Source organism: Pipra filicauda, unplaced genomic scaffold, assembly GCF_003945595.2.
Source record: "Pipra filicauda isolate LSUMZ 115617 unplaced genomic scaffold, ASM394559v2 scaffold201_size1378038_pilon, whole genome shotgun sequence".
Lineage (NCBI taxonomy): Eukaryota > Metazoa > Chordata > Aves > Passeriformes > Pipridae > Pipra > Pipra filicauda.
The window spans coordinates 543,919-568,708 of NW_024104312.1; the positions used below are offsets into that span (position 1 = coordinate 543,919).

A 24,790-nucleotide genomic window follows, 5' to 3' on the forward strand; every position below is an offset into this window, starting at 1 on the left:
GTTTAACTAGGACTTTGTTTTCCTCTCAACTGAAGCCACCTAAGCTCCCAGGCAAATGAAATCACACATAATCTGCATGTAACAACTCATTGCAATTTTAATATTGAAGAGAGGAAAAGTTCTTTGAAACTTTGTAGAAGTTTTCCAAATTCCCTCCCGTATCACTTTTCTTTCTAAATCTCTCATTTCAAAATGCTTTATAATAAGATATATACCTGACCATCTTTTTGCTAGTGTCAGTTTTTGGCACTTCCGTCTTGACTTTCAGACATATGCAGAGATGCAGACTGAGTAGCTGTTGGGTGATACTTTTGCATGGCAGTGATGTGAGATGTCTTTGAGACAGCTCTCCTCTGCTTTATTTAGATTGGTCATTGCCATTGTGCTTCTGCATGTAGAGGCTGAGACCTCCTTCCTCTCTCCCTTTGCTGATTTGAAGTTAGAATGTGTTATCTGAGATTTAAAAGTTCTCAGCAAAAACTTTCCCAGTCTTTTGAATTTCAAGAGATTTTAATGATATGCCTCTCGTAGGGTTTTTTCTCTTCTTGCAAGACATCTCTCTAATTTACCAACTGAGAAGTCCCTGGATTATTTCCTTTTTGCCTCTAAAATGTAATCTCAGTACCTTATGTGCTCACAAGGGTCATGGAGTGCAAAGGCTATAAGAAAACTGAGGAGCTTTTTAAAAACCGTATAAGGAGCTTCTTCACAGGTGTTTTTCATCTCCAACAACTCTTTGCACAGGGTTCAGGAAATGCAGAGTGTATTGAGAAAGGTGATTATCCTTACTGGTTTTCTTGATACCCAAAGCAAGTACAGCAGCTGGGAAAAACCCCAGCTTCCCTTTCTGATTTTTTTAATATTTGTCTTTTTGCCAGTCACGTTATTTTCCATTATAGGATTTAGGCAAACATTTTCAGCAATTTGGGCTGGAAAGTCTGTGATTTTATACCGCTTGGGATCTATGTAAGAAAAGACCAATTTCTTCAGGTCTAGGGATGGTTTTTCTTTGCTGACCTCTGAAAGGCCTGTGGAATTGTTGCTTCACAAGACTCTGGAATATAGAAGTGGAGAGCATTACTTAGCAGGATGGCCTTTAAGTAGCAGAGGTTTTCCTTCTTAGACTTGCTAAAAGCCTTATGGCTCATCATTCTTCCCCTGTAGACTGTATAGGCTCCGGAATCAAGGAAATTCTTCTTGTAGCAGCTTTGGGGCTTTAAGAAATTCCCCCAGAAATTAAAGTTATTAAAGAGAAAATACAAAGTTTGTGTATCTTTTTTCCAAATTACTCAGGAAGAAAAGCATGTAAACAGTAAAGAAACAGAAACTAGGAAATTCTGAGCTACAGTCAGCAGCTCTGTAATAAGAAGTTAGAATCATGCTTAAATATAACATCTTAATTTTGCCTAAGGAGAAACAGCATACTTCAGAAGAGGAGAATGAAGAAAATAAAAGTATTGCATTTCATTAAATGGTCATCAGGAATTGTAAAGAAAATGTTTATAATGCTTCAGGAGGAACCAGCCTCCCAACAGGGTGACTGCACTACATTTCAAAATGCACTCTATGACAGCTTCATTTTTAATACAAGTGCAGAGAAAACAAGGGCTATTGCATTCTCTCACCATGCCTAGAGGGACACAGACTTTCTGTTTCAAAACTGCTTCTCATCCCTGTCCAGTTTTCTTAGAGAAAAGTTCAAATGTGGAATCATGATCATTTATTCTCAATTAATTCACAATTTATTCACAATTAATACATTGTGCATCCCTGCAAGTTTTTATTAGTTTAATTTTTTTACATTGTGAATAGGTTTTTTAGAGAAAAAGGCCGGTTCATGTAAGTTCATAGTTAAATAATGTTTCAGAATACTCCAAAAATGTGCTAGAATGACAGTCCTTTGGTCATATCATGTTAAAAGCTGTAGACATAAGTTATGGTTTTATTACACTAATGATATGGCTAGTCAAATTATGAGCAACAGTCAGATAGATGGTTTATAAATCAAGTGAAATAAGTGCAGTGAATTTAATCCACACAAAGACTTAAAATGAAGATTTTAAATTGTGTGCAGTGGCTTGTTGTGGAATTATAGCTTTAATTTAATTTTTTAATCCCCAACAACCATATACTTGTGTTTTTCTATTTGCTGTTGATACTATGTGTGGAGAGCAGCAGCCACAGTCAGTGGTGTGGGGATGTGGCTCAGTGGATTCTAAATGCAGTCCTTAACAAAACTGGTCACTAGGGCCCTGATCCAACAAAGACATAGCACATTTCTAGCATTACACACTGTGACCATTTCCATTGATTTCAGATACAATAAATCAGAATTAAAAGAAGATGTGTAAGTATTTGGTAGAGTACTAAGCAGTCAACACTATCATGGAGCTTCTCCTGGGACAGCAGAGCTACAAGCCCCTTCCATAGTGCCTAAAACTGAACTCAGATTTTTGATGCCAAATCTATTTCACAAAACATGGTAGCTTACTGCCTTAGATCTCTGGGTCAGTTATTTATGGCAGCAAATCTCCATAATGTCAGCCATGCTTAACATTATTTCTTACAGCATCTAAGGCTCGGTGTTTTGGTGTATGGTCTTTGGTATGCTGCTTAGCTATTGTAAAATCCCACTCATTTTTTTAAAACTCACTATTGCTTTATGATATATTTTGAAGTGTGTCTTCCTGTCTCTTTTAGATACTGCAGTGGTATCTACTTGCTATTTGTCTAGATGGTTCGCTGTTGCAGGCTTAATTCCAGGAAGAATTTTTAAAAACCTGACAAGCACAGGCTTTGAAGTACTGCTCACATAAAATGGCATTGCCTCAACAGCTCACAAAAGCATCCTGTTCCACCCAAAAGGAACAGGCAAGATAGTGCTGGCAGAAAATGATCTCTTAGTAGTTATATTTTCTTCCCCTACAGCGCTGAGTATTTTTTCAGCCACCCTAAGAGGCCCATTGTAATAAATTGATTGAGTTTGAAAGCTTGTCCAGTTTCACTATAAATTCTGTAAGTGATTCTCTTCCATCTTAAAATATTGTTTATTACTTCTAGCTCTACTATATGTTCCTCTGAATTTCAGGAAAAGCCATAGTCTGTGTTCCTGAAGCAAGAAGTGGAGATGCTTGGTAGCATTCCAAAGGAAATTGCAGATGTTTCTGCAGACTTTCAATTTACTATTCAGGAAAATTAAATGAAATATTTTGTTTTGGAGCAGATTAAAAAAAAAAAAACCAAAAGCCAAAACCAACCAATGAAACAAACAAACAAACCCCACCAGATTATTTTCCTGTGATGACTTGAAGCATCAACTGAAACCATTGCTTAGTGAAAACATTGAAAGGACAAAAGAATTCTTTTAGATTGAATCAAAAAATGGGAAAAGAACAAAAAAGTCAGGTGACTCCCACAGTTGGTTAGACCTAGAATGAAACATTTACTTTCCTTTTCAGGCTTTGTAACAATTTTCAATAAGATTTGTAATTTGTATCAATTTTGAGGTGAAAATTATTTTAGAGTAAGTTGGGTTTTAAAATGTACCAAAAAAAATTCCAGTGTTTCTTAACTGGAATAATTTAGTCCAAATATGTTAATTCAGATTTTTGGCCAGTTTTATCCAACCTATTCACCAAATTACTTTTTTCGGTTTTTTGGAGGAAGTTTTTTTGTTTTGCTTTTTGGAGGGAGTTTTTTTGTTTTGCTTTTGGAGATGGGTTTTTTGTGTATGTCCTCAAATCACATTTTTAAGAAACTGCTTTGTTTGTTTGTTTACTTTCTTGTTTGTTTGCCTGTTTGAGCAATTCATAATCTGTCAGATTTTGGTAGTTCAAGCAAAATCTCATCAAGCTGGAGGAGAAAAATGCCATTCAAGTAAAAACTATATTAGAATGTGTTCCACAGATTTAGTAATAAAGCATTCTTTTTTCTAAGAGGTCTTTGAGATATTTGCATCTCTGGATATGTCTCAACTATTTCCTCAGGACAACAAAAATAGGGTGTTTTGTGGCTGATCATAATTTGTTTAATGCTCATGAGATGTTTGGGTTGCAGCTTTCCTCTTTTTGTTTATTTGCTGCCAAGCTTTTCCTTTGTTTTTCTCAGGTAGGTCAGGGCAGAAAGATGCTGCACTTCTCAAAAGATCAGAAGTCCCACTGCCTGGGGCCAGATGTTAATAAAATATTCCTTTGATTTCTTTTTTTTCCTCCAGTCTCTTCCTCCCCTAGCACAGCAGATGAGAGTGAGTCCCTTTTCCCCTTACATTCAGCTATATGTCATCTTGAATTTAGTCTGAGATTTCAGTCAATTTGACTCTGAGGGAAGGGGTTCCTGAGGCAAATATTTCCCTTTCTTTATTTCAAACACTTGCCTGAAAATTAATTGTGCAGATTGAAGTTAGTTCATTTCTCATGTTTGCATTGGCAACACAACAATATGGAAGTAAACCTGAAGTTCACTGCTCTGAACAAAACGTAATTTTTTCTTCTGCATGAACTATTTAAAAGTTCCCAAAACACATGCTTTTGCACTAAATAACACTAACTAGGTGATAGTATTAAATTCTCCTCTTAGTAGAAATCTCTTATTCTCATTAATACTAATGATAAATATTTAAACTCACTATAAATATTCTCCAATAGTTATTTTTATAGCACCAGTAAGTTAGAACCCTAAACGGAGACTGTACAAAGGTGTTAAACCCAAGCTTGTAGGTGAATTAAAATAAAAATCACGTTGAAATTAATTTTGATGGTGGAACATTAAAAGCTTGTGAATATTTTCAATAGCCATGATGGCATCATAATTTAGTACATCCTTTCTCACATATATTCTAGTTTTTCTACCCCATCTGCCTCTTTTATTCTCAGCTGCTACCATGATAGCCCCTCAGGACAGCATAATCTTGTTAGTTGCAATGCCATAATCTGCTGCTAATGTGAGAGTGGAAGGCAAAAAAAAAAAGAATCTGTGTATACTACGCATATTAAAACATTTCCCCTTCTCCTTCTCAGACTGGAGGCTTAGAGAAATTAAGAAAAATTGTTTTATTGTCTATAAATCATATAAACTATTCTATTACAGTTAAGTGAATCTTACCATTATTCTTCATTTTTCTTAATAAAGAACCTTCTGCATTGCATTTCACTACAGTTCTTGCCAGCTGGAAAAATCCTCTGCCCAAGAGATTTCCGACCCAGTTTATTGCTGCAGCACAAGGAACCTGCTTCACATTGATCTAGAATTTCAGACAATGCATAATGCCTTTCTTAGAAGCTAATGCATGCACACTACATGCTCCAAATAGGCTTCTGTTATGCTGGAGAGAAGACAAACACACTGGCGTAAATAAATTGTACATGTCGTGACAATAGTTCCCTTTCCAATCCAACAGCTGGAAGCAGAAAGGTTGACTGAAGATGAAAGGGGATCCCTCCAGTACAGGTTCCAGCGTTCTTGGGAAACAGATGGACTGAAATGGAAAATGGAACTAAAACAGGCCACAAAATTCACTGCCAGAAGAGATTTTCTTTTTATCCATGGCAGTGCCAGGTTTTACTAGAAAGAAGTGTGCCATGTCATAGAAACTAAAGATAGTAATGAACTGGAATCACCTTTGTTCTCTCCCAACCAGTGCAGGATTGTTCCACGTATATTTTCTAACTTTGTGTAGTCTGATTTGTAAAAACTTGTGAAGTAAAGCATTTATCTGCCATTTTTAGGTTATTTCACCCCAGCGGTTTTAGGAGAATTTTTCTTAAGCTTTCAGACTACATTTCCTTTCTTTTTCCCATTACTTTTAGTTTTATCATCTTGGACTCCCTCAGGCAGCTTTTCCCAGTGCCTGCTTTTTGTCATTTCATATTCTTCTGTGTATCTGCTATGTTTCTCTGCAGTTGCCATGATATTTTTTTGTAAGACCTCTTGTTAAATGTCATTTGCAGATGTCATTACTGTTCTGTTTACTTCCTTCTTCCACTAATGAAGATGTGAAATAACACAGAACCCATCATTGCCCTTACTAGGTGCTTTCTGTCAGCCTGAGAGGCTGCTGTTAATCGGTACTCTTCCTTTGTGGTCCTTCAGTTTGCATTCATTCCCCATGACAGTGCTCTTATCTAAGTCTTTCTGAATTAATTTTTCAAGCAGATTTTTCTGAGACACTGTAGGAAAGGTTTTGCTGATATTTCAATCCAGCTTCATTGCTTCTGCTGTTTTCCCTTGTACATTAGGGATTTTGGCCAGACAAAAAGCAAATGAGGAATAACAATGCATGCTGAGGTACCTCTTTTCCCACTTACAGTGTAACTTTCTGATCTGAGGGTCCTATTCCATGAACATTTTCTGCATTAATCACAGACCCTCTTAAAGGCTAGGTTGTAACCAGCACTGATGATTCCTCAGAAAAGTTTCAAGGATTGCAATCAGATGTGTCAGGTGATTAACTTCTTACTAGGTGGAGTAAGGCCTGCAATTTCACCTTTGCTATATATATATATATATATATATATATATGTATATATATATATGTATATATATATATGTATATATATATATGTATATATATATATACACATATATACATATATATATATATGCAGTAAGTATTAAGGGCTAGATTTCATATCACACACATTGAGTAAAATGTTTTATAGTGGTGACAAAATTCTCTTTGTCTCAGCATAATCTTGATTTCAGGTCAGATAGAAATTCATTTAAACAGTGGGATTACAGAATAAGCAGATCTCAATTCTGTGTGAAGATGGCAGAAATTGAGTCATACTAGATAAATCAGGATTGTCTCTACTTTTTCCCTAGTAAACAATGACTGGACAGATTATCCCCTTGGAGCCTGTAGCTTTTCAGAATAAGGAGTGGGAAAGGTAATTTCTGAGTGTTAAGAGGTTCCTTCTTTTTTTTTTTTGTAGGATATTGTCTAATTCTCTTCTGAATTATAATGAACTTTGGATGGAGCTAACCTCCATCATGTGAATCACCTGTGTTGGTACATTTTGTAAGGAATAATTCTAATGCTAATCATGTCATAATGAAGTCAAGCTTTATCAGTTAAGGAGACTACTAAAAATACAAGATCCTTCTTTTGATTCTCTTCTTTCTAGTTTCACTACTCTTTGGCCGCTTTAGCCTTATTGCAAACCTATATAACCTAGCAGTTGTCTGTATGCCATCTCTGCATTTCTTCTCTGCAGCCTCAGGGGCTCAGGGAAATTTTTGCTTGGTGGCATCTTGAAACCTGAAGCTTTTTTTAGTCAACCTCCTGTGTTAGCACAGGGTAAGGACTGTAGTTTCCACTGATAGATCTCAATTGTTTTAACTGCAGGATCAGCACATAGACAGGATGGGCATTGACTGGCATGTGACGTGGGTTGTCTTGTTCTCTGCCTTGTGTTTTCCTTCAGGGGTTATCTTGCTGCTTCTCGATAAGTTACGGAAGATGAAATGGGAGCAGATGTGGAGACTCACAGCAGAGCGGGAGTTAATGAGCATGTTATCCACCTCACTGGCTGACCAGGTGAGTAGGACATTGCAGGAGTGTGGTAGAACCGCTAGTCCATGGATTGAGGAAAGAAAGAAAGGGAGAGGGGATGAGATGTGGGAAAAGGCAGGGGAAAGATGTTGTGCCTGTAGTCACCGTTTGTTGAATCATTCTGGGGAAAATGTGAAAGAGAGGAATGGAGGTTTCTCTTTCTCCACTGATATTTTTACCATCTCTGCTCAGATAATTCATAAGAGAGGCAAAGTGGGGTTTTCATGCTTTAATTTTCTTTAACATAGAACTCTCCAGACACTAGAAGTCCAAATATACTGTCTTTTCCCACTGGTTATTGTCTAATCAGACTTTAGTTTGAAGAGTCTCCAGACATTTCATTACTGTTTCTGGCATATGAGTCCCAGATGTCTTTGAATGTACTTCTTGCCACAACACCCCTGTAAAGACAAAAGCGCTGATGTCTCCCTGCCACAGATGGGAAACTGAGGCCAAGAGAAGAAATAGTGTGTCTATACACAGAAATGTGTAGTTACTCAATTTGTGCTTCCTGACAGCTCTCATTTTAAACCCAGAAACCCTGTTAATGTAATACTAGACCTGAACCAATAATTGTCACTCAACAGCTTGAGCAAGTGTTAGCACAATACAGTATCTTATTTAGATGTTTCTTCTGATCTTGAACTACATCTGGTTTATGACCAGTCACCACAAAGGAAGCATGCTGCTTACTGTGCCCGTAGAGATGTGCACTTTGTACAGCATCTTTGCAGGTTGATCCAAAAGCTACTGAAGTTCATTAAAATGATTCTTGCAACTTCACTGTGTTTTCAATCAGGTCCTGAGTTGCTGCCTAATACTTGCAGAGGGCAGAATTTTGCAGAGTGGAGAAAGGTTGTCTAACCATAATAACTTAACCACAGACTGTTCTTGTAACTTACTTCTCCAACTGAATGGCTGCTTAGAGACAGAACACTTTCAGTCCCTCATAGAATCATAGAATCAAGTGGGTTGGAAAAGACCTCTGAGATCATCAAGTCCAACCCTTGATATGCTACCACTGTGGTTACTAGACCATGACACTAAGTGCCACATCCAGTCTCATCTTAAAAACCTCATGCTGTAGGCTGTTCTGCAGATCTGTCCTACATGCCTTTTCCATGAAATATCTAGAGAACTTGGTTGCAACAATAAAGTGCTAGCTAGAATCCCACCTAGTAATTCACCTTGAAACAACATATCTGCCAGAGTCACATTCATCCCCTTTATTGAAAACTGATGCAGTACTTACTAACAGCAGGTATTTTGACATTTAGTGCCTATTACTCTCTCTGGTGACTAGAGGAGGAACCACACTTCATGCCAACAGTACAAGATAAACGTTTGAACACTTTGCTGGAGTCTCTTAGCTCTATATGTCAAGAGAGCCTGTTCCTCTTGTCCAGAGGAACGTATCGTCCCTTAGAGTAATAGCACCCTCCGTGGAAACAAAATTACAAAGCAAGGTTTGCAAACTTCACCTGGCATCACCATCTGAATTTCTACCTGTGAGGGGGAGAAGGACAGTCAGCTTGGGGAGGTGTTGAGATCACCTCACTATAGAAACAACATACCCAACTGTTTCTCTGGGTTTTTTTCTGCTAGGATATCTTCAATGCAGTCATCAAACAAAATCCCTTCCTTGTCTACCAGCTCCCATGTTTCTGGAATGTGCAGCTTTCTGATCACACCCGTTCCGAGCAGTGCTACAGAGATGTGTCTGACCTGAAGGTAGGTTTCACAGGAGGTTGGGTGGGTGGTGTCATTTGGGACAGAGAATGCAAGACTCCACAGTCTGAGAAGGATGGAGTGCCTTAAGTAGGGGGGAAATGAACACATACAGTTCATAGGGACACCCAAGCAGGGGAAAGAAATGTGACTTTGACTTTGTGCATTTTGACTAATAGAAAAGTCGAAGATAGATGCTGTTTTGGGGTTTTGCAAGGTATTAAAGAAGTACTTCACCTTTTTAAATTCTGTATCTGTCACGCCACTGCACCTTACTGCTGAGTCCATATTGCTCTCCCAGTTCTTAGCTCTTCCTAGATAAAGAATACAAACATCATTTAATAGAGTGAAATTCACAGAGAGGGTTGGGTGGACCCTAGTTAGAAGTACATTAGCAGAAATGTAAAGACCTTGCACGCTTCATATTTAGCCTTTGTATACACTTAACCCAGTCACATTGACACTCATTTTCCAGGATTCGCCCTGAAAAAAAAGGCTGAGTAGAAACCTATTAATTTAATAAAATGAAGCTATAGTGTCAGTTTAATAGCACATTTTTCTCTATTAACAAGTAGAATATAAAAGCAGGATGGATTTCAACAGATATGGGTAAATGAACATCAGTTGTACTGTGGTCATTTTGAAAGACCGGACTCAAATGTAGCATGCAGAGAGTTCAGAATTGAAGCTTAATTGAGCTTTTTCCATGTGTAGAAATCTATTGCTATGCAGCAATAGATTCCATCAGAGCAGACACTAGTGGCATCAGAATGTTAGTAAACAATAGGTAGTTTTTGGTGATTCATTTTAAAATTCAATTAAAGTTTGCATACTTAATTTATGTTTTGAGAATGCTGTAGTAAATGAGGTTTAAAAAAAAAAAAAAGAGAAAGAAAGAAAACCACAAAACCATGGAAGAGGTTGCAAGGGATGTCTGGAGACCACCCAAACCCCACTGAGAGCAGGACCAACTTAATTGAGGTTGCTCAGTGCCTCAGAGAGTTGACGCTCTCCAAACACTGAGATTCCACAAGCTCCCTGGCCCCATGTTCCAGAGTTTGACCACCCTCATGGTACGATATATTTCCTAAATCCAACCAAGTTTTCCTTTGGAGCAGTTTGTAGAGTAGCAGCGGGAATGTTCAATATGAACAGCAGATACTGGATGAATGTAGAAAATCAATCACTCTCAACACACTGATTTCAAAAGCTGCGCTTCCAAGAGACAGAAGTTCTACTACATGGGTTAACTGACCATCAGAACTGGCCAGCATTGCTTGAATTTCATACATAAAATATTCACAACTGATTATTCAGGTGTGATCCATAGACAACAGCTTTTAAAGTTAAATCAGTAGACTTGTCAGTATACTAATCACTAAATGGTTTATGATCTGTGTTTAGGACAGGACCAGCAAGGCACTTAAAAGCATCATGGTTTTATGCCTTATAACAAAATGCTTAGTAGATTTTAGTTCTTTGTTCATGCTGAGAATCACATATGGCAGCAGTTGCAGGGCCTGAAACAAACAGAAAGATGTAGTGGCAGGGAAAATATTTCCTAAAAGATTAACTTCAGAAAAATATACCTTCTATATACCAGTATTTTTCTGTGAATTAGAGGCTGAGATTAATTCATATAATCGTTGAGACAGTCAGATTGTGCTCAGCGCAAGGTTAGACACATACATTTACATGAGGAAAAGATATTTAAGCTAATAACTGAGGATCTAGGGATTGGTTCTGTTGCCTGAACACAGTCTGAGTTACCGTAGATGCTCTCCGATATCCATGTAGGACTGGCAGATAAAACACAGATCTACAAGAGAGGATACCCTTTTGGCAAGGCAGCTGATGGGCAGGCAGGATAACCATAAGGTGCTTTCAGTGTTGATGTACATCTATATTTAGAGAGCCAAACTGGGATCCCCGTGAGTGGGTTTGGAGACTGGTGAAGCTCACCTCAAAATAGTCGTCAGATGACTAATCAGGCAAATCACTGTTCAGACTCCAATGACTATATTAACTAATCTGCTTCAGGTGTGGGACATCGAGCTCGTATGTAACACCTATGAGTAAGCATCTGATAGAAGTATCTTCAAAATAAATTATATCCCTTCTTCATTGTCGATTAACAAATTTGTGTTTACAACTATAATTTAGGCTTGGGCGTTTATTACTGTATATTGTGTCACACTGTCAGTTCCATTAGAGCATAAGCAGTGAAGTCTAAGATGTGTAATATTCTCCACTGATTTTCTGGTCTGAGGTATTTGACTCAACGAGGGGTGCAGACACATAAGCAATTTCTTCAACTGAACTGGACTTATTCACATTGCTAAAATTATCCCCTAAATACTTAATCGGGGCTGAAATTCTTTGCTTTGAAAGAGAGGCCAGAGCCTTATCTAGTGCACATAAGCCCCACGGTTTCAATAAAGCTCTTCCCATACGGAGCAGTTAAAGAACTTGCCCTCAGGCAGCACTGTTTAAAATTCTTCATATAATTTAAAAAATGAAAAAGCACAAACCAATTAAAGTTGTGAATTTACATTATGAAATTTATCAAAATTCTAGTTCTGTAAAGAAACTGGCTGATTTGGTATATGAGCCTCCCAAAAAAACTTCAACAAATGTCATTAGCCCAAGTTAGAAAATATACTCTTAAAATCACCAAAGTTAGTCAGTTCCATGACATTTAATATAAATGGTATGACACAACATATTTGGCACATTCCGTCTTTCATGGTAAGACTGGAATAGGAAACGAGGTAAAAGAAACCTCCAGGGTAAGAGGGAGAGAAAGACAGATTGTGAAGTTTGTACAGAAGGATCAAGAAGGATAGCATAGGAAAGAAGGAAATGCATGGAGAGATTTAAATTCCAAGGTAAAGCTGGCCCAGTCAAGTATTCCTCAGCCAAATCAGAGTCCATTCCTACTATCAAACTGAAAGGGCATTGATTTAATAACATCTGGCCTCACAGTCCATGGGAGTTGAGGATTTGTCATCTCTTACACAAAACATTGTGTCAAGTGAACTTGGACGCCCAGGACTGACTGATGCTCATAGATGGTGGGGTGGGGGGGGATGTATAAACACTTCTTTGCTGCTTTGTTCACATTCATGCAAATGTAAGATGACCAGCACACCTTTTACAGGCTTAGGGAGCAGTTGAATATTTCATATTGCCTGAAGAGGATTCTAATCACTTTTTTTTCTCTGTTTAGTCCTCATTAAGTTTCATCTCTATCATTTTTATTGATTTTTTTTTTGATACTGTCTTATGTTAGAGAAGGTCAAATGTTTGACTGCTGCTGAACTCTACTTCCTTGCTGCAGCTGAGCAGCATCTACCAATTTGAAATGACTTGTATATGGGATTCTTTCAGAAGAGGTATAAGAATAGAAATATTGATAACCAAGTTCTACATTGTTAGTGACCACTAATTTTATATCTATCTTAAATAACATCATAATAAGACTAATTTATTATTTTTATTCATCTAAATGGTTACTTACCTCCTGTGTCAGACTCCTGTCTCTAGCATACTCAGTGTGCTAGAGACCACACTGCACAACCAGCCTGAAGTCTGTGGGCTTTGTTCTGCTGTCTATGGAATATGGCACCAAAACTTAAGTTAACAGTCACATTTATAGAAATTTTCCTTTCCTCACCCCAAGGGTACCTATATTTAAGGATGCTTAGATCGGTCAAGAATGTCTTAAAATGAACAGTTCCAATAGAAAACAAAGAGTGGGCTAAGAGGAAGCAGATGCTCTTTAATTATTTTGCCAAGTGAGTCAACTGCAGTCTCTAAAGGCCAGAGATGTTTATTTCTGCATGGCATTTGTTACACCTTGGAAAAACACTCAGGAGTTGCTATTGAAGACTGGCCAAAAGATAAGGAAGTGCTAATAGTCATTCTGTGTAGACATCCAATTTCTATCTTGCTTATCTCATCTCCTCACACAGTCCCCAGTAGCCCCCACTGTCAGTAGAGAAGCATGTGTGCTGCAGACTATGCCTTGCTGGGCTTCAGAGCCTGTGGGGAATCTGCCTGGAACTGACCTTCATTTATGTTATGCTTTTGCTTGGTTAGGCCCTGTGTTTGCTTCCTTTTTGGTAAATAGTTTGTTCCTGTCTGTGAGGAAATCTCAGTTACTATGATTTGGCACAAACCAAATGGCAGAAAAAATCCTATGAAAGAAGGTAATGAATTGTGATGCCTCTGACAATGAATCATGACCTTATTGAATGGGTCAGTCAGGAAATCTGGTTGTCAAGAATACAGATGCTATTTATACACAGTGAATCTGTTAATTCACAAACACGAAAATCAGATACTGAACTCTTAAATGGGAACGTATCGAATTACTAGAATTTTCCCCCCACACGCACACTCCAACATAGAAAAATGCTTTAAAACCTATTGATGGCTTTGAACTAATTTTGGATACAGCTTATACTAAATCAGCAGATAGATAAATAATGACCCTCATAAATTCCCCATTGGGAAATTGTGTTCTGTGATTCACCGTGTCCTCCCTGGGAATGTCCTCCACACCAGGATGACTTTGCAATATTGCTTACAAAAGTTTAAACTGCTTCTTGTCCATAACTATAATACATCATTTCAGATCTGCCTCAAACGTGACCTATTGCACCACTTTCTGTTCCAGTCCCTGAGCTACCCCATGCTGTTCAAGCACCTCAGCACTGATCTGCAGCAGTTCTGGCATTCTGCAGCCTTGCACCTTTTAATGCCAGTGAAGGAAGACCTACTCTGAGAGGAGTAAAGGCTCAAGAGGGTTAAACATACCCCTCCTTTAAATGAGCATTGGAGTCAGTAAGGTGCTTCCACCCTGCCAAACAAGGAGCATCATGGTTTTATTAGTGGTGTTTTTGCAGGCAAGAGGCCTCCTTAAACATTAGTACAGGAGTTGAAGGAAGAGAAGTTGAAGAATCCTTTTGAGAACAAAGTGAGAACTTTGAAAAGTGCAAGGCAGGGACAGTCTGTCAGCTTACAACAGTGGCAGTAAGTTGGGGAGTAAAGTAATCCCTGGGACCATGGGCACCAAATCAGGCAGGGCAGGGATTTGAATCCCTCATCCAAAAAGCAATGTCTGGACTTCTGAGTTGCTGGCTACTCCAACCTGAGTCTCTTCCACTCATGTAGTTCAGAAATGTCACTCTGAAACCTCCCTGATAACTTTTTTATGAAGAATACAAACCTTTCTGAGGAAATTGGTTCTTTTATTAAACCATTCATTTCTGATAAAACACAGTTTAAAAATAAAGTTTCCAGACAAGTCTAATCGAGGCATAAGTTACACATGTGGTGCATGCTTGCAGGGTGATTTGGGGCATATTTAAACTTTTCAATAATATGTGCCTGTAAAAAAGCCTATTGAGATGGCATTAAAGTGATATATATAGGTGGCTTTACTGTGCATACTTGCTGAATATTTGACTCCTGTTGATTTCAGTGGAAAGTGTCTGGTTGCCTAAGCAAGGAATCTTAAGTTTTTAAGCAGGAAATCTCCCTGTTTACAAAATACCACTTATTTACCTAAATTGTGAAGTGCTCATGGGCTTAATTAAGCATATCTATTCAGTGCTTTGCAAAATTAAACTTCTCTAGGCTGAAATTTAGCCTTAATTTATTCTTATTTCTTACCCTTCAGTCTGGGAAGAAGGTATATAGTTATATAGGATATCCAGTGCTCTCTGATTTTGTAAGGGCCGAAGCAAAGTGAGAAATTACCAAGATGCGTCTTTGGGTAAAAAAATGTCAGAGATTGTGGTTAAGGAAACATTTGGCCACATACTTCTTTTTGAGAGAGAAAATGCTTCAGGGGAAAAAAAGATGGTTAAAGGTACTTACAGAAATAATGTTGTATTCAAGTGTATGTAATGTTGTATTCACTTATTGTTTAGCGATTTGAACATCAGGTTTGAAATATTTAATCTCTCTAGAGAGGACAGTGCAGATGGTAAAGTAAGGAGCTTTAGGATTTTTGTTTTCAGTGTATTTCCGTTCAGATAACTGACCTTAGAGCCCTCCTAGACTCCACCAGCGTGTAACATTCTCTCTTACCTTCCATGTCAGACCCCACTGCCAGTCCATGAGGCTCCAACTGTGTCAGTGTTTAAGTGCTTTGGGTCAGAACCTGGTGAATAAATGGGAACTATTGGCACAGTTAGCTTGTTTCACCAGGCCACAAACGTATGGAAGTGTTCCAGGAGGATGGCTGTGTGTAATCAGTGAGTGGTAACGGTTGCTGATTAACTAGGATGGTATTAACAGAAATGTAGATAGTGCCAAGTTGTTTAATGACAACTAACCAAGTGTTAAATAGATGTGGAATTTTAAGTTCTGATCTTTCAGTACTTAAATTGCTAAATGAAGATTAAGGAAGTGTATTTTTTTATTAGCTCTCAGGAGGCTGTGATCAAGAGTGGGAAGGATCCGTAGGTCAGCCTGAAGGCTAGCATTTTTCCTAAGGAGTCTATCCAGCTAATGGCACTGGAATTTTATATTTCTAGCTGCAGTTTTCTCTGTAAGCCTACAGAACTCTGGAATAGCTTAGAAACTAGGAGGGAAAATAGAAGAAGAAATAAATGCAGCATTATGGTGCTATTCAGCCTTGGAAAAGGGATGTTGCAATAATGAGATTTTTAGTTTCTAGATTGACTTTCTCTTTTTAATGTGGAGATAACACTGAGAGTCTGCTAATAAAGTAACTTTTTTTTTCTTTCTGATTTCCCTGTAGTCTTTTGCCAACTGATCATTTTTTTCCCCAATCAGTTTACTGTTGTGCACAATAAAGTTTCAAATGCAGTGGCCATAGCTTTACCTGTGCAGCCCATTGCCTTTTTTATGTACCTCACTCATGCCTGTGACAGGCTATACAAGAATGTCTTGGCCTGCACAATTTCTACTGTAGCTGGTGGTGCAATAGACCATATCAGACAGTCAGAACTGAAGGTGAGTTTGTGGGCTGACTGCATAAAAAGAATATGGTCTTTGGATGTAGTGTTGTATATCAGTGCTTAAGGGTCTTGTTGCTTTTTGTAACCTGCTGTTCTTTTTTATGCTTTCATATCTCACATAGTATTTCTCTAATTGTGTTACATTTGAAAAGCAGCCTGGTTTTTTGCCTGAGTTGCTTTGTGGTTTTCCTACCTCAGGTCATCCAGATGGTTGCATAGTTCCTTGGTGTTCTTTAGTACATCGTCTTTAGGATGCATTGGCATGTGCTGTCTTTCTTGATCAAAAAATCAGCTTTTTTGGATGGTCATCAGCTTCATTCAGATTTCTACAGTTCACTTCAGGTTTCCCTGACATCCGTATACATGCAGCATCCTGACATCTTCAAATCTGATCAGATCTGAACCACCAACTAAGCCTTTGACACTTAACCAGCTTCTACACACAACAGATTTTGAAGCACGGCAGCAAAGAGCCTCTGCACTGACAACTGCAGTTGTCTGGGTTTGAAATCATCTCCCACACAACTGGGTAGAGACCAACAACTGCCTGGCTGTGATGTGACACAGTGTATGTTGATGGGAAATTCCTGCAGCATGGGGGAGCCTGTCCTATAAGAGTTACTGAGGTTATCATCATTCATTAGCCATGTCTGTGCTCACTGTCCCCAGATCTCAGGGTAGTCAGGGTGCTCAGCAGTGTGAAGACATTCAGAAGGAAACTCACATGTGTAGTAGCAATACAGAGAGCACACAAAAGATTTTTCTTAACAAGTTTTGTCCCATTTGCCATCTTCTTAGCTTTCTTTGATCTACTCTTAAATAAGTACAAGTTACCAGCAGACAGTTTCCATTCTAGACCTGCTTGTAAATATGCATACTGGTACCCTGTAAAACTGCTAAGCAGCCCTTTAGGATCCTTCAGCCCTATACTTCTGTTACACGTGCCCATTTCCCTGAGGCAAGATTCAGTTGTTGAGGGTTTTTTCCGAGCATTAATGCCTTTTGCTGGAGTTAAATACAATGGATGAAAAAGGAGATTTTGAAGATCCATTTTTCAGAGGAGAAAATCTGTCATTTTAAGTTTATGCCCTTGCCTAACTAAAGCTCCTTTCATTTTTGTGGTGTTCTGTATTTTCACCATGCATTGCAGCAACATGTTACCTCACAGTTATGCTACACTTCTGAACATATGGACAAATGTAAAACCAACAAAGAATGTAGCATTACTGGGAACAAATACCTACAGAAAGTATTTTTGTCCCGATAATTTCCCAAATTTATGCAGCATGTAGATATGTCTTAATCTTGATTTAAAGTGTTCCTATAACCAGAAAAAGCAATTTGCCAATTTCTGACATTATCATTTTTCTCTACAGTTAATTTCCTTTAACTGTGTGTATATTTTCTGACATCCTAATGGCCTCAGCAGTGAAATCTCAGGAAGGAATAAAGTTTTTCTTTTCAAGAGATATTTTCACTGGTGTTGGGTATGTAGAAAAGAGTGCCATAGCTTTTATGGCAGTGTAAATATTCAGTGGAGAGACTATGTTGTTTGCTGAAGTCAGTACAGGAAAGTTCAGGCTGCATCCTGCTCTTTCCTCCTCCAGTTCACTCACTGGGCAACAAATACCATGACTTTAGAGAGTTCCCTGTTCCTGTGGAATTGTGTTGCTGACACCAGGAGCGTTCATCTTCTCTGGGCTGCTTCTGTTCTACATGCTGCACTTCAGCTCTGTGTGTTCCCTCCCACAAATGTGATGTTCAGAGCAAAGCTGGCCGGCTCGGCAGCTGGCACTGCAGCTCTGTGGCTCTGCGTGACACAGTGCCTTCACACAATTAACTTAATGCATTCAGAGAACCTCCAGAACTCCTAACTTGGAAATACTCCCAAGGGAGACTTTTTTTTAATCTCTTTAGAAGTCATAGGAATAGAAGTGAATACAAAGTATTTGGTGATTTTTTTTCTTATGTCTAAAATATAGCCCCTATAAAATGAAATCATTTCTGCAAGCCCCTTCTGACTCCCTCTTAGTTTTTCCTTAGGGCCCCATTCTTGTTCACACTGGCACCAGTGCAAAGTTGCCTCAATGTAAATGCGGACCAGGCCCTTTATGTCAGCATTACAGTTTAAATCTAGACCAGTGTGAGCATCTCCCATTAGGAAAGGATAAATACGTGCTAGAAATTGGAATTCAAAGGGTGAAGCATTGTACTGCATCCCTGTGTTGTCTTAACGCAACAGAGATCAGTCTTGTTTAAATGAAGCAATGGCAGAAAGGAAGCCAGATTAGATTCAGTCCTTTTTGAACTATTTAAACGGGCATAGGAATTAATTTCAAGCTTTTTCTTCTCAATAACTAACCAGAGAAGAGTCTGCCTGGCCTGAAATAGTGAATCAATTTCATTAGCAGAAACAGTCATGTGGAAATTTGAGATTAATGCTTAATACCTACATCCCTATGTCCCTTGTCCTTCCATCTTGTTCAGCAGAGTCCATAACCCAGCAGCTCCGTGATTAGAGTTGTGGAAGCATTTATGAGGTGTTGCTTCACAAACTAGAGCAACACCCTCACTCAAATGTGCAGGTGATACTGTGAAGGAGTTTCAAAAGCACATCACCTCTAGAGTATGCAGTTACTTGTGAAAGACATGGCAAAGCCTGCCTTGTAAAAAGACAGAAGGAAGTTTGTGTAGTTTGTGGGTTGTTTTTCTTCTGTTTTTAGGAGGGCAGCAAAATGAACACACATAAAAAAAGCATGTAAAGCAAATCTGTATTCTAACAGCAGGATGTCTTTTCTCTTTTCTCCCTCTGAGGTGATTCACTGGAACTCACCAAAGAAGCTGCGAGTGAAAAACAAACATGTGGAGTTTTTCCGCAACCTCTACCTGACATTCCTGGAATATGATGGGAATTTGCTGAGACGGGAACTCTTTGGCTGCCCCAGTGAGGCAGACATTAACAGTGAAAATGTAAGTAGGGTGTCTAGGGCTTGACTGTTTAAAGGGTGGTTCAAACAAGGCACAAGCTGTGTGAAGGCTTGGAGTTTGTGGTGTGCGTCTTGCAGGACGGAGGAACTCAGGAGAACTGAAGGCAGTGCTCATATTCCAGGAGTGACACTGTGCAAATCATTTAATCTCTCTGTGCCTCAGTTTCTCCCCTGTGAAACTGTTGTACTAATCTCATCTTTACCCTGGTTTTTGATGCTTCTTTTGGTCTACTTTGCCCTTTAAAAATCTCCAACAAAGGTAACATCACAAGCTGAAAATGAGTGTTTGGGCTCTTATTCCATTAGGCAATTCTGCAGATCTTACCCTTAGACCTCGTCCTGGTTTCAACTGTGGTAGAGTTCATTTTTTATCTTAGTAGCTGGTATGGTGATTCAGTGGGACAAACCTAAAACTTTCCAGGAGAAGGTCTTGTTTCTTGCTGTGTATTTGTTCAGTATACAGTGATGTCAGTTTTGGGTAGTAGATACTAATGCACAAATAATGAAGAAGAAATGAACATATCAAGACTGCTGGATTTAGGTCTATGAGTTCTTGCCATGCTGCAGACTACAGAATGTGTGAATATTTCAAGGTACACATAGGGTCTGAGACTGCAGGTTTTTTCTGTATTTCCCTAAACTAAACAAAGTGGTATTTATGTATATCTGCATAAAATTTGCAATCAGAACCTTTCAGACGAAGCAAATCCTTTGAAAATGGTTGAAATCAAGGATGTTTAGACACAGATGTTGTGTGTGTATGCCTTAGTACATATAATTCCAAAGTAAAAAACTGTTCACCGAAATGTTTATACACAGATGTATATGAACTCCTTGTGTATAATGTGGTCTCTGGAGATTTCTAGACCAAGTACCAATTTTGACTACATAGTCTGAAAGGGAATAAAAAGGAATCTGTAACATTTTATTCAGGAAAAAAATATTTCTAAAATATACAACATTGTCTATATATAAATCAATTAAGCAAAGCCAGTATCATGTCCACATTAGCAGTTGAGGTAATTGACAATCAATATCATCATTGGGGCTGGTAGCGTTTCCATTTAGCCTGTGAATCAAATGACCACAGGAGATGCCATTCCCATATTTTTAAATAAAGCACTCAGAGATTGGATAGATATATTTTAGCCCAAAGCACAGCTTTCCAGATACATATTTTACCACACCACTGTCTTCTGAAAGAAGTGAGGCTTAAGTGGGACAGACAAGAAGAGGGTGGAGAATGAGAGAGAGGGAAAGCAAGCACACCACAAGAGCAAAAGCACATGGAGGAAGAAAATCCTCTGCAAGAGTGAGAGGCTTTTAGACAATCAAGTGAACTGAATGAGATAAAAGACCATCAGAGCCATCAAGATACAAGAGACAGAGTAGAGGGTAGAATAAGAGGAGAAAAGGTGAGTGAGACATTAAAAAAAGACAACAGAACAACACATACCTTCATCACACTTAAGAATTCAGGTTAAAATTATACTGAATTCACAATGTGTTTTGTGAGTTCGAAGAGTATGAATGCAGTCACAGATTTCTTGCTATATTTTCCAGAGCTCTGTAAATCCTTAATAAACAGATTTATTCCAGATGACAAGTTGCTGGGGAGCAGTGCACAGCAAATGCAAGTTCTTCCTGTAAATGGCAGTCCTTAAAGTTTTAAATGTCTCATTTTACTGAACTTGTATCTGGTTGACAGACACTGGAAATGACTAACTGTTTCTTATTCAAGACAAGTAGAACGCAATATGGTATATGGTATAGCTTGTGTCTGAAAAAGAAATGTAACTCATTCCTCCATTTATAAATTATAAAAAAAAAAATTGAAAAGAATGAACTAGACATATAAAAATACATGAGTCCTAACTTGCCAAGAGACACTAAAAATTAATAGCCTTCTATCAAAACAATTGGATATAGAAAAAAATCTAACTTCAGAAAGATTAAGACTAGTCACTTAGGAGAAGGCATTGGTTTTTATTAGTTCCCCGTGATGTAAGCTCCTGTTTAAACTTGATTATGTCCTTTTTATTGTAGAATACAGACATCAAGTTTCAACATTGAAGTTATGGGACCCTAAGAATAGGATTATCATGAAAACTACTCTTTCTTTCACTCTGTCTGCCGTAGCATATACAGTGTCACAGGTGTGCTATTAAATACAGCGCATTCCCATGGTCTATTGCAAGATAATCTTCAGAAGCAGAGCAAGGTGAGCAGGGAGCCACTGTCATTCCTCCCAGTACAAGAAATAGGGGACATGAAGTGGAAATAGCAAGTAGCAGGTTCAAAACAAAGATAGACATTTCACGCACAATGTGATGAAGCTTTGAGCAGGAGGTAATGTTTCTAAAAGTATACATATGCTCAAAAATTACTCTTCATGGAAAGAAAATCAGTCAGGAGCTTCTAGCTTTGGTGCAGAAAGTCCTTGAACCACAAGTTCAGGTCTAGGGAAGTGTTTTGAGAAAGCCTTGCTGTACACTTGCCGTGCTTTTATGCTCCTCTATAGGCAGCCAGCTCACAACTGGACACAAGGTGCTTGGCTGGATGAACTGACAAGATGTAGCTATACATTTCTGTTACGATTTATAAGCATGTATGTTACATAAAACACTATAATTTCTATTAATTCAGATATATATGAGGTAGGAATTGCTGTTTGCATTATCTTTTTTTTCCCTATTATTTTTCCTTTCTTCTCTGAATTGAGACTTGAGACTGGCATCCCCAAAATACAGCTGTGCTTTATGATGTTAGGCAGTGAACATAGGTAAAACTTGCTCCTTCAGCTGCCTTTGCTTCTCTGCCAGTGCCTGTGCTTCTTCTAACCAGTGGACAAAATGTTAGAACAGTTCTGCTGGTTTTATAATTGGAGAGAATTATTTTAGCACTAAATGCACTGAGCCCTGTAGTGGAAGAAGCAGTGGCTTGGTGTGAGTCTCACTCACAGTCTGGCTGCATCAGAAGCTACCTTTAAGGTCTTGTTCCAATATACCACCCAATGCTTCTCTACAGTTTAATATTTGCAGTGATGTTTTATTTAAAATTCAACCTGTAATTAAGACATCTCATTTGTAGTGCAAATATCTGTAAAACATGAAAAGGAAGTGTGGCAGTGGGTACTACTGGGCTGATTCTGTTTCTCTGAGGCTCCTTTACACTTCTCATCAGTACTGAGATGGCCTTAAAATGAATGTAAATTATGTGTCTTCCCTTTTTAAGGACTCTTTACAGTGCTAGAGAGATGTAAAGGGGCAGTAGTTTAATTGGACCTCACTTTAATCTCTCTCTTCCTCTGTGTGCGCATGTGAATGCGTGTATCCTTAAATACATACTTTATCTATATGCATGTGGAGGTATTAGTACTTTTTTTTTCTAATAGTTGCTAAAAAAGTATAATACCACAGAGTGAATTTCAAGAGGTCTGAAGGCAGTCTTTGGGTATTGTGCTGCACAGTCCTAGTCTAGTCAGATGTTGATCTTCAGCTGCACCAAACAGGACTGTTATTAGGTTCCAAAGCATTGCAAATGGGAATGAATAGAACAAATAGGGCTCTGAAACTGAAATACTGAAGGCAAAAAAATACAGACTGAGGTAATTTCTCTGTTTATGTAAAAATGCTTATATATATGTCTATGTGTACATGCATGCTTCATCTTTTCCTTGAAATATTCAAGCTAAAAGACCCTATGGGTTGCAGGGACAGGCTGTGAGCAGGAGCCTGCCATGTGCTCCTTGCCATAGAGCAGTAGTGTAAGTCCCTGTTATTCAATATATGCTAAAATGAGATTACACGGAGCAGACTCTTCTGTGCAAGTTGGTATTACAATCATCCCTTTGTCTTTTGTGCAGATTCTGGGTGGAAAATTCAGAATATGAACCAAATCCTCCTGTAAACACGATCATTGACTCAAGAGGCCCTTGGAGCATGTCCTTAGTCACTCCATCCTACTTATTCCATGCTGTTGCCCCATTCTCACTTCTTCTTTCTTATTTTGATGCAATGCAGAAGATTTTTGGGAAATCCACAAAGACAAAGCTTACAATAATCTCAAATTTGAACATTTTCTTTGGCTTTTAGTGCTTATATCCAGCATTTTATTCTAAAGGACATACTGCAAAGCCTAAAATATTTCAACAGGATCTTCCAGCCTATCTCTATAATTACACTCTGAGATAGATATCATAAGCCTGATTTTAGCACAGAGGCACACACTCAACCTTTTAGCATTCTCATAAAACTTCTTTCCTGCAGACAGCTTCTCACCAGCTACTTCTGCCAAAGCATTAAATCTGAAGGTTGAATGGGGTGTCCCCTATTAGTGAAACCTGTGTCCTGATCCAAAGCCCAGAGCAAGCTAAGTGGGAAGTGTATCACTGATTTCACTTAGTTTAAGAAAAAGACAGTAAATTCCCATTAGAGAAGACTTTCACAAAACACATGAGAAAAAAAGCGCCTGCAGGTTTTTCTTTTCAAATTTTCAAATCAACAATACAAAGAAACAGTGTAAAAAAATGAAGTTGTCCCTGAACACGCTTGCTTACATGTGTACTTACATACTAAATATGTTTTTACTTAGTTACTTTTTTTCCTGCAAAACCAGAGATTCTTAATATTTGCAAAAGGCTGTGCGTGCCAACTTACAGTGTCCACCAGAACAGCAGGAGATTCCAGCAATGTACCACACAGTATAAACTCTACTAACAAATTTAGCAGTTTTTTCAGTGACCAAAAATAGCATGCAAAGGGAGCTTTCAAGTCAGTAACACAGCTTTGAACTTGCAGACTGATGCTTTGAATACCCTTTGCTCCTGTTGTATTTCAGAATACTGCCTCATTTGTAGAATTTAAAGTTGCTATTTTGTGATGCCATAGTCTTTCTCTAGTAAAACAGATGGGATATGGCAGTTTTGAGGTGAAATCCTGACTTCCCTAGGTGTGTTGTTTCTATTATTATAACTTGTTATTAAATGCTGAGCTGGTAGCCCATCCTGTTACTTGCCTGAAAATTGCCATTATACTGCTTTCAATTGTTTATAGTATTGCTAAATGGGGGATCACATGGACTGGGATTTTTTCTGTCATGCTGTTGCTCCTTTTTTTCCTTTTCTCACATTAAAAAACACTTTAAAAAAATGTTAAAGTGAAACACAGGGAAAAGCTTGGAGGTTTGCCCACACCACAACTTCTGATGACCTCTTCACGGTTTACACATTGCCAGTAGTGTTTTCTTTAAGGAGACTCAAACTCTGGAGACTCTTAGAAGTGTGCATGGATACATCAGACCAGATTACATATATCCCAGTGACACAGCAGGGTTGAGCATGCTGTGGGGAGGGCACCTGGACAATGACTGATGTTTTCTGTGACTGTTTCTTCTGAATGCTCCATGACAGGTTCTGACTGGACAGTAGAGCTGAGAGCAGGAACCTGCATTTGGTCTGTTCTGAGGGGCATCCATTGCCCTCAGTGATGTCCAGACAGTAGTGAGGAGAAAAAAATCCAGATTCACATATA

The 24,790-nt window shown here is 38.5% G+C and overlaps 1 protein-coding gene across 6 annotated transcripts in view; it reads left to right on the plus strand.

Moving 5' to 3' along the window:
• The window catches only part of LARGE1 (LARGE xylosyl- and glucuronyltransferase 1), a 276,414-nt gene that overhangs the window by 220,807 nt on the left and 30,817 nt on the right, over window positions 1-24,790 (plus strand). For all 6 annotated transcript variants that reach the window (XM_027715068.2, XM_027715069.2, XM_027715065.2 and 3 more), the window contains 3 exons: window positions 7,422-7,534; window positions 9,155-9,280; window positions 19,087-19,242. In XM_027715068.2, coding sequence (XP_027570869.1) covers window positions 7,422-7,534; window positions 9,155-9,280; window positions 19,087-19,242 — 395 coding nt within the window. The remainder of the gene's footprint in view (window positions 1-7,421; window positions 7,535-9,154; window positions 9,281-19,086; window positions 19,243-24,790) is intronic.